Source organism: Argiope bruennichi, chromosome 10 (assembly GCF_947563725.1).
Source record: "Argiope bruennichi chromosome 10, qqArgBrue1.1, whole genome shotgun sequence".
Classification (NCBI taxonomy): domain Eukaryota; kingdom Metazoa; phylum Arthropoda; class Arachnida; order Araneae; family Araneidae; genus Argiope; species Argiope bruennichi.
This window is the reverse complement of record NC_079160.1, coordinates 83,403,797-83,420,931: the sequence shown is the minus strand read 5'-3', so window position 1 is coordinate 83,420,931 and position 17,135 is coordinate 83,403,797. Positions and strand designations below refer to the sequence as shown.

Genomic DNA, 17,135 nt, shown 5'->3' with positions numbered 1-17,135 from the left:
GGTTTAGGGGCTTTTTCTGGATACGATAGCAAAGTCTTGAAACTTAATTTCTCTCACGAAATAAAGAAAGTGTAATTATAATACATCGGAAACGAATGCTTTATTATTGATATCCTTTGGCTATCGAATAAATTTCAAGCATTCGCTGTTATGCAATTTTATTACCGATATGTATATAATGTACAGATTTGAGTTAACACTTCCACAATTATTTACTCTATGGATATAAATGTACTCATTTTGATTTCTACATTTTTATAGTATCTTTTTGGAGCTAATTCAATAATAAGACAACACTATTAACAATTTTTTCCACAAAAACACGGAAATAAGCATTTCTTACTACTTTTGGGTTATTAAAACGCATGCATAATTCTTTATTGTTAACAGAAGTGTTACATGTAAAACAAAAAATAAGATTAGAAGTTGTCAGCAAAATTACGTTCATAATTTTGTTCACAATTTCTAAATCTTTGCTTTGATTCCATCATTTATGGAAATATTCTTTAAATTTATTTTCATGATAAATTCGTTACGATTTTCTACACAATTTTTGGTTGTTGATGTAGACGACAAGTGGTTGACAATTTCTTGGAAACTCAATTCAGAAAAGCAATTCTTTTTTACTTATCCATTGGCAGCATTTGGATTCAAAATCCCAAGAAATAAATCGCATAATAATTAATACATAGATGCAAGAACGTATCAAAATAATTGTTACGCTTACATTGCCAATAAGAATTTTATGCATATTTTAAACCTAAAATAATTTATGTAATTTGAAATTATATACTTTTAATATTTTATGATATTTAAAGATTTTAATATACTTTAATAGAATAAGATTTTTTAAATGAATAAATTGAATCAGAATTCCAAACGATATCTAATGCAGAGATATCAAAAGAATAATGCAGAGAAACGAAAGATTGAATTGAAAAATTCCAAACGATATCTAATGCAGAGATATCAAAAGAATATACATATTATTAGATTTTAATTGCAAGACTTATGGTAATTCTTGTAAGGAATAATTGAGTCCGTGTTGACAGAAATGGCATTTGCTAAGCAACTAGTTCACAAATGTTTGACATTAATGAGAAAGATTCTTATTTAATATCATACCGATACAACTGTTTTGAAATGAAAATTTTCTCCAACCTAGACTTCCACAATTTAAAATTAATACATTCCATCTGACAACCATGTCCTGTGGTTTGAATTTCAAATTAATTACATCGCACTTTGGTTTCAGTCTCGACTCTTATTCTAAATAATTCGGAATGTTCCAGAATTGCTTCTGTTTTTCTTCTTTTCAAAAATTGTTGCCAAGCAGATCAACATGCCATCTGATCATAATTATAATATGCGGATTAATTCATTCTGAAAAGAACAAAACATGCATTTTCACTTTCAAGAATCATTTCTAATTTATTTGATAATCTTTGAGAATTTTTTGATGATTCTTCACAGAATTCGAATTCTTATGACACATATTTCCATTTAAAAATTGATTATTGAATCGTTTAAAATATTATCTTTCTACCTGAAGAAAATAAGAATAAAATCTACCTGCACAAAGTACTTTAAGGTAGGAGATGCTTATGATTTTATTCATTATATAAAATCGAGCTTTATGAAAATAGTGCAAGTTCAGTTTTAATTAGCAGTGTAACAGTGGCGGATTCAGAAATATTGCAATCTGAGATAAAAGGTATTAAAAGATACCCCTTTTCAATAAATTAGTTAATTTTCTTTCACACTTAAGCATGTTCTTAATTTAGCAATATCAAATATACTTGTATATGTTTGTATATGTTTCATTAAATTTATTCAACATTCTTTGAACAATTCATCAAATTTATATGTTTTAATCGATCTGGTTGCTGTGATTCCCTGTCAGCCTAGCGGCCCTAGACAGCTGCCTAGTTTGTCAATCGTAAATCCGCCACTGCTGAAAAATAAAAAAAATAAAACAAACTTAACTGAGATATGTTAAACGAGGTCATCTTTAGACATAAAAGATGGCAATTGATAAAAAAAAAGATATAGATAAAAAAAAAAACCCTTTATTGTCTTATTTGCGATGCGCGTTATTACTTTTGTATTAAGTTAGTTTCTGTAAGACCTTCATATAATGTACTCTCATATAATAAAAATTCTTATAACTTGACGAAAAATATGTGATTAGTTTTCATACAGCTTTGATCGGGAAAATGAATTTAAAATTTTCAGTTTTTAATTTTTTTTTACTTTTTTGTATACGTAGTTTACAGAAAATATAGTGTAATCATCAAAAAATTCGCATTCGAGATTTTGACCTCCCTGAGGTAAAATATAAATTTTTGGTAAATGTCGGTAAATGTCTCTCTGTCTATGACAAAGATTACTCAAAAACACTTTGAGCTAGATCGATGAAATTTGGTATACGGTCTTTATAGCAAATTTGTAGATTTTTATCAAATTTTGAGCAAAATCCGCTTGGAGGAAGTCTGTCTGTCCGGCTGTTCGAATATAATTTAACATGATAACTACAAAATGAAGAGAGCTAGATAGATGAATAAATTTCGATACACAGAATTAACATCTATAGTCTAGTCACCTGCCAAATTTTGAGGCCAATCCAACAATGGATTGATTGTTGGATTGGCCTCAAAATTGCTCTGAGTTATAGCGCTCACATGCTCTGTCAGAGCATGTGAGCGCTATAACTCAAAGGCGCAGTGACTTAAATATATTGTTACGAATCTGTGATGCTGCTTCCCAGCATAGTTGGTTCCATCATCAGAAAGACTGTTTTACTGTCATCTATATTGGATTGAGTCCGGGTGTCGCGTCGGAGGTCCCAGAGCTTGGCGACAAATTTGGTGACTAATTTGGCGACTTTGGCGCCAAAATAGATTATACCCGAAACATCTAGAATTTTCCCGATCCGTCCATTAGGAACCGAGATACGCCTCGAAAGTTCCTGATTGGTTGAGAGGCTTCTAGCCACGCCTCCTGAGACCTATAAAAGGAGGTAGTCTGCAGCTGCCGTTGTTGTAGTCGGAATCGACGGTAAACAATGGGTCTTCCAGAGATTAGCAGAGCAGCGACGGAGTCAAGCTAGTGCTGAACTAAGCTGTGCGCTACTGTCTGCAGTAGAGTCTTGCTGTATGCACGTAATTGTCTTCTCTATGCGGTATATAGTTGTTGTCTTTGTGCTGTCCTGTGTGTCGTAGTGTCAATAAACGTGTTGTGTGTTCGTCTACTGAAAGGACTGATCATTGTGTTGTGTTATCTTCATACCATACACAACCGCTAAATACACAAAAGTAAACGAACCCGACGAATTGATAGTGATAGAGGGAAATCCGTAACAATATTAAATTCGGTATGTGATTTTGTGACTATAGGTGTAGTTTTGTATCAAATTTTCGTTTCAATCGATTTAGAAAAACGCAAATTCAATTTTTACTAAAACAACTTTTACTTTCCAGAGATGAATCGCCAAATGACTCTCCAAGGATGACATGAATTTAACAAAAATGCTAAATTCATTCGAAGATTAATATTTCATAGCTATTGTACTCCAATGGCATGCAAGGAGTTCTCTGGGATAACACTTTTATAAGTGTATGCGAGTTTTGGGAAACCACTTCCGATGATTTGGATTTGAAAAAGCAAGTAGGGCAAGTACAAGAAATAAGTTACCCATTTCAGAGGACTCTAAAATGAGTTTTATTGATCCAAATGAGATAAAATTTGAACTACAGATTATTGAGATGATGCGCTTTACATTTATTAAATTAAAAATTAGTACAAAAATTCATCGTCAGGTGGCGTTGTAATACACATAAACCATTTAATATAGTTTATCATTGTTAAATAAAGTAAAATTAAAATTGCTCAATATGTCCCCCTTCATTTTCAACAATATGCTCTAATCGGAGAACCATATTTTCTAGAGTCTGCCGGAATATTAAGAATATGGCGCCGAATGTTGTCCTTCATATCTGGTAGAGATGATAGCCTTTGACGGTAGTTATTATCTTTAAAATAACCTCACAACCAAAAGTCTCAACGGGTGATATCCGACGAGTAAGGAGGCTATGCTATTGGGAAATAATCGACTGATAACTCGTGCTTCTGTAAAATGTTGTATTAACAATCACTTTACACGACGATCAGTATGAGGTGGTGCACCATCCTGCATGAAGATGATATCTTAAAGAAGAGTTGGGATTACAAAATCCCTCAGCATATCATGGTATCGTTGTCCTGTGACGGAACAGGTTTGAATTCCATTTGAAGTTATCTCTTCAAAGAAATACGGTCCAATGGTAAAGGCAGCTGTAAAACCATACCATACTCTCTCTTTTTCAGGATGCAAGGGTTATTCCTGGATAATGTGAGGTTTTTCCTCCACGAGAAACAACTGGCAAACTCACACTATTATGCGGCAACTGACTGCTGGCTTCAAAGAGAGCGATCGCAACATTTCGACGCTGGGAGACGAGAGTTTTTTTCGTTTTACCTCGAAGAATGCTAAGTTGCCCAGTTTTTTGAAATTTCTGTATCATCTAGCGCAGGGCACCTGGAGACATTGGACCTTTTCGTATCTGCCTCATTCGACAAAATTCCTTTAGAGCTGTAACGAAGTTTTGTTGGTTCCGGTAGAACAATTTCACCAATAGCGCTTTTTCTTGCAACGTAGGCATGACGAACAGAGACGAAAATAATGTTCGTACAGAATACACCTTGTTTTTATTCAAAGAAAAATGGTAATAGACATGCGCTGTAACGCAAATTATGTTTCACATTTTCAATATATGCAAATAAACGCCATTTGTGTTGCAGTGCCATCTATTGATGAATTTTTGTACTAAATTTTTCTAATTAATAAATGTAAAGGGCATCATCTGAATAATCTGTAGTTCAAATTTTGTCTTATTTTGACCAATAGAATGCTTTTTAGAGCCTTCTGAAGTGGGTAACTTATTTCTTGCGAACCCTGCATATTTATTTACTTCTTGTTTTTATATGAAAAGAGAAGCTATCAGTTTCACAAAAGAAATATCTCATTTGCAATATGATTATTTAAAAATCAGGGACCTGGGTCATAACTAGGGAAGAAAGAAGATAATGGGGTTCCATCTTTACCGTTTATCCCAACGTTAATAACTTTTTTGCTGAAATGGTTGATCAAATTCTTGATAATTAAAAGTTTTATGCCCATTGATTAAATGCAATTTGTTCCGATAATGTTTCGTTATGTGAGCTATTATATGTTACTTTACTATTCCTCCTTATTTTCTCATATACGAAGTACACTAAGACAAATTGTTGCAATCGTAAAACAATTCGAACTCGAGAGTTGGGCGAATTTCCGCCTTTTAAATATCTCTGGATTAGAAAAACACATCTTTAGAAGTATATTTGTATGTTTCTCAATCTGTCTGTGACGGTAATTAAAGACGCTTCCGGCTAGGCGGATGAAATTTGGTATGTGGCCTTTATACAAAAATTGTAGATGTCCAACGGTAGATTGGAAACGGTAGATTTCCTCTGAAAGATTTCGAAAGAAGTCTTTCAGAGGAAATCTACCGTCTGAATGCAAGGGAAAACGATATTTATGAAACGAAACTAGGAGTAATTATTTCCGCGAAATTTTCGCGCATATTGTGCATTATTAATGGCATATTATTGACGAACTGTCGTTACGAAAGAGCATTACTAATGTGCAATTTTTGGCGAATAATTGCTGAGATGCGATAATCTCCACAAACAAATATTAGAAAAGTGAATATATATTTTGGACATATTTTTCCGATCTATCGAAAACAAAAATTGGCAGAAGACTACAATTGTACTTAGAAAATCGAATACCAACTTTATATATTTAAGTAACTGAGTTTTTATTGCGTTTACAGGCTTGTGAAAGTACAAACAAACAGAATGGTCAACTTCTTGATATATTTAGTTTAAAATTTTATACAGATATACACTTTAAATGTTAAATTTGAGTAGTAAATTTTAAAAATCTAGCTCTCTTCTTTTTGTAGATATCATGTTAGGACAACAGCACAGGGTACTTTCTCTGAAGAAATTTCGATCAAAATTAGATAGAAATCTATAAACTTGATATTAAAACCACATTCCCTACTTCATCGATTTAACTCAGAGTATTTTTTTTTGAATTATCGCGTTCACAGATAAACTAACATAATTTCAAAAATCTGTTTTTTCGATTTGGTCTGAAACATGGATATACGTCAAAAATCACGAATTCTAATCTTTTACTGACTGAAATATTATTTCGTGTACGAGAAAGTAAAAATACAATAACCTGGTGATTTAAATTTAAATAAATACTCTTGATATCACAATAAGAGATCTATAACAAATTTAGTATCTTATTGATCAACCGAAATAGACGTGAACTGCAAAGATAATGTTCTTCACTATAATACAAAATTAAATTAAAAAAGACAAACAAACAGAATAATGGATTAAACCGTTTTTGCAACCTCAGGCGCAGTGCGAAAAGAAGGCCCTCTTTTAATAAATTTAATTTAGTTACATATTTTTAGCTTAATTAGCACATTAATGACTTATTCTTTTTATTCTTTTTTATTTTTGTAACTTTTTGAAAACACATATTTTATTATTACTTTTCATGATTTCACGGGATTCATATTTCGATACAATATCAATTAAGCAGACGTTCTAAGTTTATAAATCTGTAAATATAAAATATTCGAAATGGAACACATAGGAGGCTGAACAGTGAGACAAAACATCCATATTATTGTAATGTTTCATAGATTTTGTATTATATACAGTATATTATATTGCAAGCATATTAATTACATTTCTTTAATGGACCTTCTTGCGGTTCCTTTCAGCAAGGCGATCCTAGACAGCTGCCTAGACGGAAATATGCCATACTGAATTGCAAGCCTCTATATATTTCTGCACCAGACCAAAGAATGCCTGCTCCATGACATCAGATTTGACATGCACCGATCCCCAAACGCGGCTGATCTTCAGGAGCATCTAGTTTCGAAACTTGAAACCCTCCACCACTGATGTCAAATTACTAATACTAGGGCACGGAGACGCCTATCGCCTTTCTCAAGGAAACGGAATGAAATTGAGGGTGCATGCATATTAAGGTTTGTGTTTAAGAATGATGCAGTCAATAACAGTTCAGCTTTCACAATTAAGAATGAAACGGGAAATAACAATTCAGCTCTCACAATTAAGAATGATGCGATCAATAACAGTTCAGTTCTCACAATTAAGAATGATGCGATCAATAACAGTTCAGCTCTCACAATTAAGAATGATGCGATCAATAACAGTTCAGTTCTCACAATTAAGAATGATGCTGACAATAACAATTGAGCTCTCACAGTTAAGAATGATGTGGACAATAACAATTAAGCTCTCACAATTAAGAATGATGATGACAATAACAATTCAGCTCTCACAATTATGAATAATGGAATAGTATAGTAATAAGGATAGTTCATCTCTCACAATTAAGAATGATGCTATCAATAACAGTTCAGTTCTCACAATTAAGAATGATGAGGACAATAACAATTGAGCTCTCACAATTAAGAATGATGAGGACAATAACAATTGAGGTCTCACAGTTAAGAATGATGTGGACAATAACAATTCAGCTCTCACAGTTAAGAATGATGTGGACAATAACAATTCAGCTCTCACAATTACGGCTACAGAGAAAAAATTTCGAATGATAACAATTTTTGAAACGTGATTTTCATAGTGAAAACGCGAAACATAGTGAATAACAAGCACTAAGGAGAATGTTGGTGCTAAAGAAAAAGAAAAAAAAAATGATTATTAGCAATAAGAATAGAATCGATAGGAAATCAAAACTTTTTATTGTGCTTTACAAATGTTCCACTTTCCCTAAGTACACTTTGATTCTTATCACACATTGAAGATTTTGGGAAATACAATTTAATATTGATGTAATTTTGAAGTTTCCTAAATGGACAGTTCAATCAAGTGTTGCCATCTACCAAAGTTATGAGGTCAATCTCTCAATAGGTTTCGTGTTGATATAAAATGGAAATACATTTCAAAAAATAAAATCACTTGTTTTAAGAGGGATCTGAACTCTCTATTCAGAAAATGCTATCTTATGTTATTTCGTGTGAACACTGAATTAATAGATATGATGGATAGATAATTCCGATAAAATAATTTGCATGATACACAAAAATTTCAAGAGTGGAAAAATAAGAGTAACATTTTTATTTGCTCTTACTCTACTCATACAATAAAAGATGTATTTAGTTATTGGCTGAACCTTAACTATTATTTATAATACTAACTAAAAAAAACTAATTAATGCTAAATGCATTCTCGCATAAACAATTAAAATGTAATAAATTCTTTGGATGAATGAAGTGAAGTGTGCCTGTAAAACAAACGAACAGTAACAGCAGCTACAACAACAAAAACAAACCTATTAACTTGTTTAAAATGAGAAAAATCCGCCGGCATGGACAGCATTGATAAGTGGATGTGGGAAGATGTCTTTAAACTTTATGAAATTTTTTTTTTCTTCTTTCTTCTTCTTTTTTTTAATTTCTAAAGATTTTATCAGTCATAACGACCGATCTGTTTGTTACTTACTATTGTCAAGATTATTGAATTATGATTTAACAGTTATATAATTCTTAATAATCTGTTTTCTGTGCAAGAGTAAGGCCGTGGTGGCCAGGTCTCGGCTGATGAGCCGTAGGGTTTCAGATTCGAGACCCGATTCCACCGAAGAACCGTCGTGTAAGAGAGAGTTGAACGTTAAATCCGTCATGCCAAACGTCCTTCCGCTGGTGTGGCGTGGAGAGGGGTATGCCAGCTCAGGTGTCATCCTCGTCATCTGACCGCGGTTCAAAATTACGAGGTCCGTCCTAAAATAGCCCTAGTTTTGCTTTACAACGGGACGTTAATATAACTAAACTGAACTGTGCAATAGTTTTTTTTTCTGAATTGAAGAACTGTAATTTTTTTATTAATAAAATTAAAAGACAACACGAAACAAAGCGATTCGACTTTATGGAAAGGCCAGAGATTGAAATCATTTTGGTGTTAATTGATATCAGGGCGGTGTTGATAATTTTGATAGACGGACTTTATTTTCTATATTTGATAAATATGTAAGGGAAAATCATTAAGAAAGCCACAAAATTATTAAAAATTACTTAAAGTGGCAATCTTTTCAAAATTATTTTTATTTTTCAAAATATTATCCACCCATATTTATGCACTTTTGCTATCATTTTGACCTTAGTATTGTAATATCAGCCCTACGAAAATTTTTTGGGTTACTAACTCAGCCATATTAGATCTTCATGTAGATCCCTCTTCATCATCTGCAAAGTGTCTCATTCAAAATTTTAAAATTTTTTTGGTGTGTTCTAAACAGATAAAAATTGCATGGTTCTAAATCTTGGTTGTAACATTGATGTTGAATAAGTTGCTTAATAAATTTTTGAGTTTGTTTCTTGAATTAAGCAAGTTGTTCGAGTTGTATTGAACATCATTCCATTTTGAAACTGAATTAAGTATATATGAGGATGCTGCCTAGTCAATATGAAATTAATATTTCAAAACTCGATTCTGCTGTCTTCTATTAACATTCTGAAAAAAAAAAAAGATTGTTGTTACTTTAAAACACATCTTGCCGATTCGTAATGATTTCAATTAATAGCGATTATTTCTATAATAGAGCAATATCCTTTAAAGAGAATCTAGTTAACTTCGCAAGGGTTAGAGCTATACTTGAGGTTTTGTGTTAGTGTCGCGTTTTCAGAAATTTTATATTTGAATAAGGATTTCATTAATCTATAAATCTACCAGACTTAGCATTCTAATTCATATTCATAACTTAGCATTCTAATTCATATTCATAACTTAGCATTCTAATTCATATTCATAACTTAGCATTCTAATTCATATTCATAACTTAGCATTCTAATTCATATTCATAACTTAGCATTCTAATTCATATAGAATCCCTACAAAAGCTTGAATGTTTCACATAAGTAACTTTATCAGCTTTAAATAAAAAACAAAATTAAAGAAATTAATGTTTTAATAGGAAAAACTTTACTATGGTTTTTAATGATGTCTAGAAAAAAATAAACAAAAAATTCTGTTATCATTAAATGAAATTCCATTTTTAATCTGAAAAGTAAAATAATGAAAATAGTAGATTTATCCATTATCTAAAAATAAAGAATTTATTACTTTTATTATCTAAGAATAAGTAAATAATAATCAGCTAACCTATTCCGCCATATATTATATGAAAAAAATTATATATCAACTAAAATCTTTAATAAAGTAGCAGGCTCAAACTGAAAGATCGAATTTAACTTTATACAAAACTGGTATAATATAGTAATTGCAAATATATAATATAGTTCTGCCAATAAGTAATTAATTATGATTGATAGCAATTAAGTAATTACGGTGGACAGAAATTAAATAAAAACCATTTTAATAATTTATAAATAATACAATCAGTCTTTCTATTAAAACTAGCTCCTTTGGCAACTCGCAAGTTCACTGGGAATATAGTTTGTGTTTGATTTTAATTAAATCTCTTATGATATGTTCATCATTAAGTATTTTTAAGCATCAAACTGTAACAGTCATTTAAACCGAGTTACTTTAACAGCCTTACACCTATTCTGTTTATTATGCCCATGAACCTTCCTAATGGAGTAAGTTCCATGTCATCATGGTTTCATCAAAAAGTAATTGCCCAGGCAATCTATCTTCTAATTGCACGCTATCGCCGGAATATTGCAAGTTCACTTTTTTATTCTTCCCGTAATTTGCATAGGTAATAAGCAGAATATCTCTTTCTTAGCTTCTAATTATGACAGAAAATAATAAGATATATGATGAAACAGTGAAAACAGTTTGAAATTCATTGCAATAATGAAATGCATAATTGAAAATTACATACACACAAAAAAAATCTTGTTAAAAAGTTTAACTTTTTTAAACTTTCAGAAAAATTTGCTCTACAATTGAATTTGTCAGTAAAAAGCAACTTTTTTAAAATTTTAAAATGTTGTAAAAATCAGCTTTGTATAATAATATTTTTGGAAGTTATTATGGAATAAAAATACAGATTAATTTTTAATTAATTAAAATTTCTAAAAAAATGCTTCGAAGTGCACATTCGCATCCTTCAAAATATATATTTGTCAAATTTAGTAATTCTAGGTTTAATGGTTTGACTTATAGAGTATCAGTATACACACGGACAAACAGTATGCTTTATTATTGTAGAAATTACTTAATATTATTTGACATACCCCACTAATATATTAAATGTCTTCAAGGGAATAATTCTATTTCACATCGTTGTCATAGGTTTATTCATTAAGCTTCAAATTTCTTTTAAATTTGAATATATTGATTTAAATATTTTCTTTTAAATTTGAATATATTGATTTAAATATTTTCTTTTAAATTTGAATATATTGATTTAAATATTTTCTTTTAAATTTGAATATATTAAATGCAAAGAATCTGATTCATTGCATAAAGATGAAAAAAGATATCGATAGAAAATAATATAATTGTATGTCCTAACTACATTTTTCCATAATCCTGATTTTGTTGTATATACCGACGTCTCTGGGACTGAAAACAATGTGTATATTCATGAAAAATAATTTTGAAGATACTTTTGATTTAAACTTTTGCATTTTAATTTCTTTTTTTTCAGCCTGACTTGGCAACATTTAATTTTGTAAAGGGATGGACATTGGAGAACGGTGTTAATATTTTTAGGATTTGTTGGCTTGCCAGAGATAAAATTGGAAAATTAAATATTGATAATTCAGGTAACGAATTTACTATTTTAAAATACATCTTTAGAAGCATACTTCGTAATAACTTTATGGCTTTCCGAAGAATCGAAGATTATACTTCATTTAAAAATTTATTATGCGTTTCCAAACAAACACTTCAGAAAATGTACTTTTCTTTGGGCCGCGAGTTGAACTAGCAAAGACTTTCGTCCTGCAGGAAGACAGAGCAAAACTTTTGGCGAAAATTCGCAACAAGTTGGCGTCAGTTGGCTGCGAAACGAACTTGCCAATGAGATTCTAAACACGCTCCGGACCAGTGCCAAACAGACATCATTATCTTCGGGGGTTAGAAATAGGAAACATCTTTTGGGGTTAAGGAATATTTTCCATTTCTTTAAGGATATTGCTACTGAAAAAAAAAATATTATTTTAATTATATTAGAATTTTATTGAGCTATGCAACTAAATCCAAAAAACATATTTTCCAATTTTGTTTATTTTTATTAACTCAAAGTTCTGTTAAAAGAAATATTTATTAATTATTTAATTAATTTTCTTTGATATTTAAATTTACCAAATCACTAAAAACCGCTTTAAATAAAATGAAAATAAAGTTGTTGGAAAGCTTCATATTTTTTTGGAATTAATTTTCTGTTAAAATGATAAAATATCATTAGAAAAAAAATCGTCTGCTATTAAAAAAATAAATAATTTCCTTCGAGCAAAACAAAAAGAAATCATTATTTTTATCGCTTCATGATAGAATAAAAAAGGATTTTTTTTTTACTGTAAATTAGTTTTATTACAAAATGAATGACATAGTTAAATTAGAATAATTTAAGTAAAATAATTTGTTGATTAATAAGAAATTGAGTATACAATTTGGATTACTGATATAAAATATTAAGGACTGTCATTTGAAAAAAGAATCCTTAAATAGTGATTTCCTCTTCAATGATTTAAAGGACTTAAGAACTATTTTCAAGCAAGAAGAGCAAGTTCATATATTTCCTGTATTCTAAAGAAATTGAAATGGATTCAAGCGAAAAAGAGTGCTTAGAACAGTACAAAAATGTATCATTAATCGGTAAGTAAATATTTTAAAGTCATGTATGGAAATACTTTCAGTTAATTTTATTATTTTATTTTAATTTAAGAATTCTATGTATCTTTTTCGATATAATTCGACAAATTATATTCTTAATGCCTTGATTATACTGGTTTAATTGCACTGCTCTTAATAAGTTATTTTTGGAATTGAGAGACAGCTTTTATATTTTTATGAAAGTGTTTTAAATTATTGATTATCATATAATAATTTTTTTAAATTATTTTTTTCAAATTTAATGTTTTAACATTTATGGAATTTTTAAATTATATTATATTTAATACAAAGGGAATCACAATTGTTCTTTAGAAATGCCGATTTAAAAATTCAGAATTTTTTCGAAACAGCTTAATATTTTAAACTAGATTTTAAAAATTTAAAAATGGATTCAAACATTACTTTGACACATTTAATGTGTATACAAGGACATTTTAACTATATAAGATAAATAATAATCTCATGAACTAAAAAAAAAATCTTACGGTATTGTTTGCAATTGTCAGAAATTACAGTCTCCATGTAGAGTATTTCAGAAATTATGGTCTATTTACACTGTCATCATTTTTTGAGTATGATCTCTTAATTTGTTGAATAATTGATTAAAATAAATTATGTATTTTTCTTTTTATCATTATTAAATTTTTATTGGAAAAATAATATATATTTTTTTCGTAATATTATGTTTCTTTAAGCTTAGGAAAAATACTTATGGATTAAATATAGAAACGTTAGAACTTCATTTAGAAATGTGGTTATAATTAAATATTTTTATTATGAAAACTTTTAACGGTTATTATTTTAATTATAGCTTTTATTTTTTTCATTGGATGATTTCTTTATTTTATAGTGATTTGGAACTACAATATCTATTCTTGAACGTGCTATTTATTGCATATTTATAATAAAAATTATCACATAAATTAATTATTTTATGCAGACTTAGGAATAATAATTAATTGAATATATTTATCGGTTATTTTTAACATTTGCAGAAATCACATCCTTATGATCTTTCATTTGATAAAAAATAGTTACTGAAAGTTTTTTGTTTGGTCCATTGAAATTTTAAACCGTTCAAGCACTTCATCGCAACGCTTTCATTTCCGAATTTGAATTCTTGATGCAGTGTGACTTTTTACGGTTCGGACCTTAATAGAACGGAGAGGAAGAAAAAATATTTTATTCGAAATATTTTCAAAATTATTCGAAATTTCTTTTTTATTTAATATATTTTGAATATATAATAGATTTTTGCAAAATGTAATTGTGACTTACACATCGGATAAATTGTTTACAGAAAAATGTGCTATTCCATACTTTATAACAAAAATACTTTATGGAACAAATTTTATATGTTATATAAGGATAATTTAAAGAATATGCATTTAGGTGATAAGAATTATGCTAACTTTCATTTTTCATTATTAAAATATGCGAATAATTTTTAAAAGTATGATATTTACATGTTATTGATTCAGAAATTCATTTTAGTTTTTTTTTTTTTTAAAGATTACATTTTTAAGGTTTTTTTTTTGAGTTTTTCTCAAGAAATTGTGTAATATGAAACAGCGTTTTTTTTGGCATTTTGACGGTTGATATTGCTGACGTTCCTCAGTTTTTCTCTGTGGCCTGTCACTTTCTTAGTTGCTTTCCTACCGGATAGGAATTTGTTTCGTTACTGAAATTCATATTTTTGAATTGATCATTGTAAATTTATTTCATAAATTTATCGTTATAATGGAGACGGAATCGAGTGTGTTGAATTTTGAATAATAATTAAAATGCAAGACGGAATGAAAAATAATAATTGAGTACAGATAATAATTGAATACTAAAATAATAATTGTATAAAATAATAATTGAATACTAAAATAATAACTGAATAAAACAATAATTGAAATGAAGTACAACTATAATCGAGTAAATTTTGTGATCAGGACACGCTAAGCATATTTGCATTTTGCATTTTAGATAAGATTATAAGATTCAGAAATCTTAAATGCATATTTGCATTTAAGATTTTTCGTGAATCTTATAAGAAACGAAAGATTTTTGCAGTGGTGACTCGTGCTTGTAAAGGTGAGGTTGTTGCTCATAGTATCACATTGAGTAGACATGCATTTCTTTTTAATACACATTTTACCTTTTAAAGCCAATTTCGAACATTTCAATAATTAATAATTAAAAAATTAGTATTTAATTTTTTTTATTTAATTGAAATTTTATGTTAGAATTTTTTAATGGAACTTTTTTATTGAATAATTATTAATCTTTATGCAGACATGGAAATAAACTTTTTCAATTATTTTTTCAGCATTCCCGATTCTTATTTAAAATGATTTAAGCAACTGTGTTAGAGCAATACAATAATAATGTAATGTAAAGTTAAAATAAATGTATATGTGTGAAATTTATTTTCCTATCTACATAGAAAGGACATTTTTTTATCATGTTTCTCAAAATTAATTTTTTTTTAATTATATTGAATTTTTTTTTTATTTGAAAATTTTGGGCTAGTGAACATTTTTTTCCATTATAAAGAAATACTAGAAATACCGTTTCCAACATTTCCAAGACGCTGCTTTTTAACGTTTACAACTTTAAAAAAAAACAACACTTGCTATTGTGATTGCGCATGCTCAATAGAAAGAAATTGAGATTGGTAAAAAGTTCAAAAATTGGTAAATTCTTTTTTCTCTATGAAAAGAAATTTATCATTTTCTCCTTTCATTATTTTATTTTTTCTTTTCTGTTGTTTCTATTTTTTTTACTATTTTATACATTTTTTATTTCCTATTTATACTTTTTATTATCTACTGCTTGTTTATACGGTATGGCATTTCGACGGTTGATATTGCTGACGTTCCTCAGTTTTTTCTCTGTGGTCTGTCACTTTTTCATTTGCTTTCCTACCGGATAGGTTGTAAAGTAGCGGTTTGTATTAGTCCTTTTCTTTTCGGCTTGGGCGGGATGTGGAACTTGTATTACCATTTTTCTGTGTATACTGCCTTGAAAATTAAAAGCGTTAAAAGAGAAATTTTGTTAGATTATTGATTAATTTTAATGTTATGACCAAAATTGAATTATTTGGTGAATAAATTTATATGCTATAAATCATTAGGGATGTAGTGGCGGTATTCGAATCTCCTTAAGTTTGGATGACATGCGCAGTTACGTATGTCAAATGAATGTGACGTCAAGCAGAATGACTCCAATAATGACATATTCAAAATACAGCTATTGATTTTCACAGCAGGTTTAGAAAAGAAGAAATAAAACAATAAAACGACAATAAAAGTACGTACATATTAATGGCAGTCCAAATATAGATAGTTATTTCAGATAATACTACCCTTTCAAATAAAATTTCTATTTTATTGATTTAACGGCGTTTATTCTGTCATAACTGACGGACACAAATATCTCACTTAGATAAAATTTAAAACTACTTTATTTGTGTTTGAAGATCAAGCGAGTCCAGTCTGTTACAGTTTTGATTAATTTGACTAGTTAAAAAATGGTTTTGCTTTCTTTTTGTAGAGTTAAAAATTTATAAGAAATATTTTTAATCCCTGATGCATTTATTACTCATTATCCTTGACGGCTGAGCAGCACGCGCCGAAATAAATACAATAATTTAAAACATATACTGTAGACTTCCAAAAATACGATACCGAATCGTTTTAGTTCCTTTTATAATCGGTGTTTTCAATAGAGTAATTAGGGTCCAGAAAGAGAAAACTAGTCTAAACTAGCAGATTTTAGTAATTTTAGTAAGATGTAAGCAATATGTTTTGAATGATATTATGAAATTTTTATTATATATAACTTTCTGTATAATTTAAATATGTTATAGTATATTGTGGGATAAGCATTATTTTTGCTATTAAAATGTATTTTTTTAAAGTAAAAATGAACTTCTACTTTAGTGTTTCTGATAATCCGGCAGATAGGTCTGATATCTGCCGGATTACTGAGAAACTACAATGTTAATATTTGGCTTGGAGTTGAATGGCAACATATGTATTAAAATCCTTCTGTGACTTTGGTGCTTTCTTGTGTAATTTAAAATTTCTGAAAAAATATCAAGTATTTGGCTAAAATTCTATAAGAAGATATAATTTTAGTGTAAAGACCACATATGGAAAAAGTGTTCGATTAATCTTTTT

The 17,135-nt window shown here is 29.2% G+C and overlaps 1 protein-coding gene across 1 annotated transcript in view; it reads left to right on the top strand.

The window, feature by feature from the left end:
- The first annotated feature begins 12,753 nt into the window (after positions 1–12,753).
- The window catches only part of LOC129987622 (corticotropin-releasing factor receptor 2-like), a 229,045-nt gene continuing 224,663 nt past the window's right edge, over positions 12,754–17,135 (top strand). Inside the window, exon 1 of the mRNA XM_056095583.1 lies at positions 12,754–12,945. Within this exon, the coding sequence (XP_055951558.1) occupies positions 12,891–12,945 (55 nt within the window). The 5' untranslated portion in view covers positions 12,754–12,890. The remainder of the gene's footprint in view (positions 12,946–17,135) is intronic.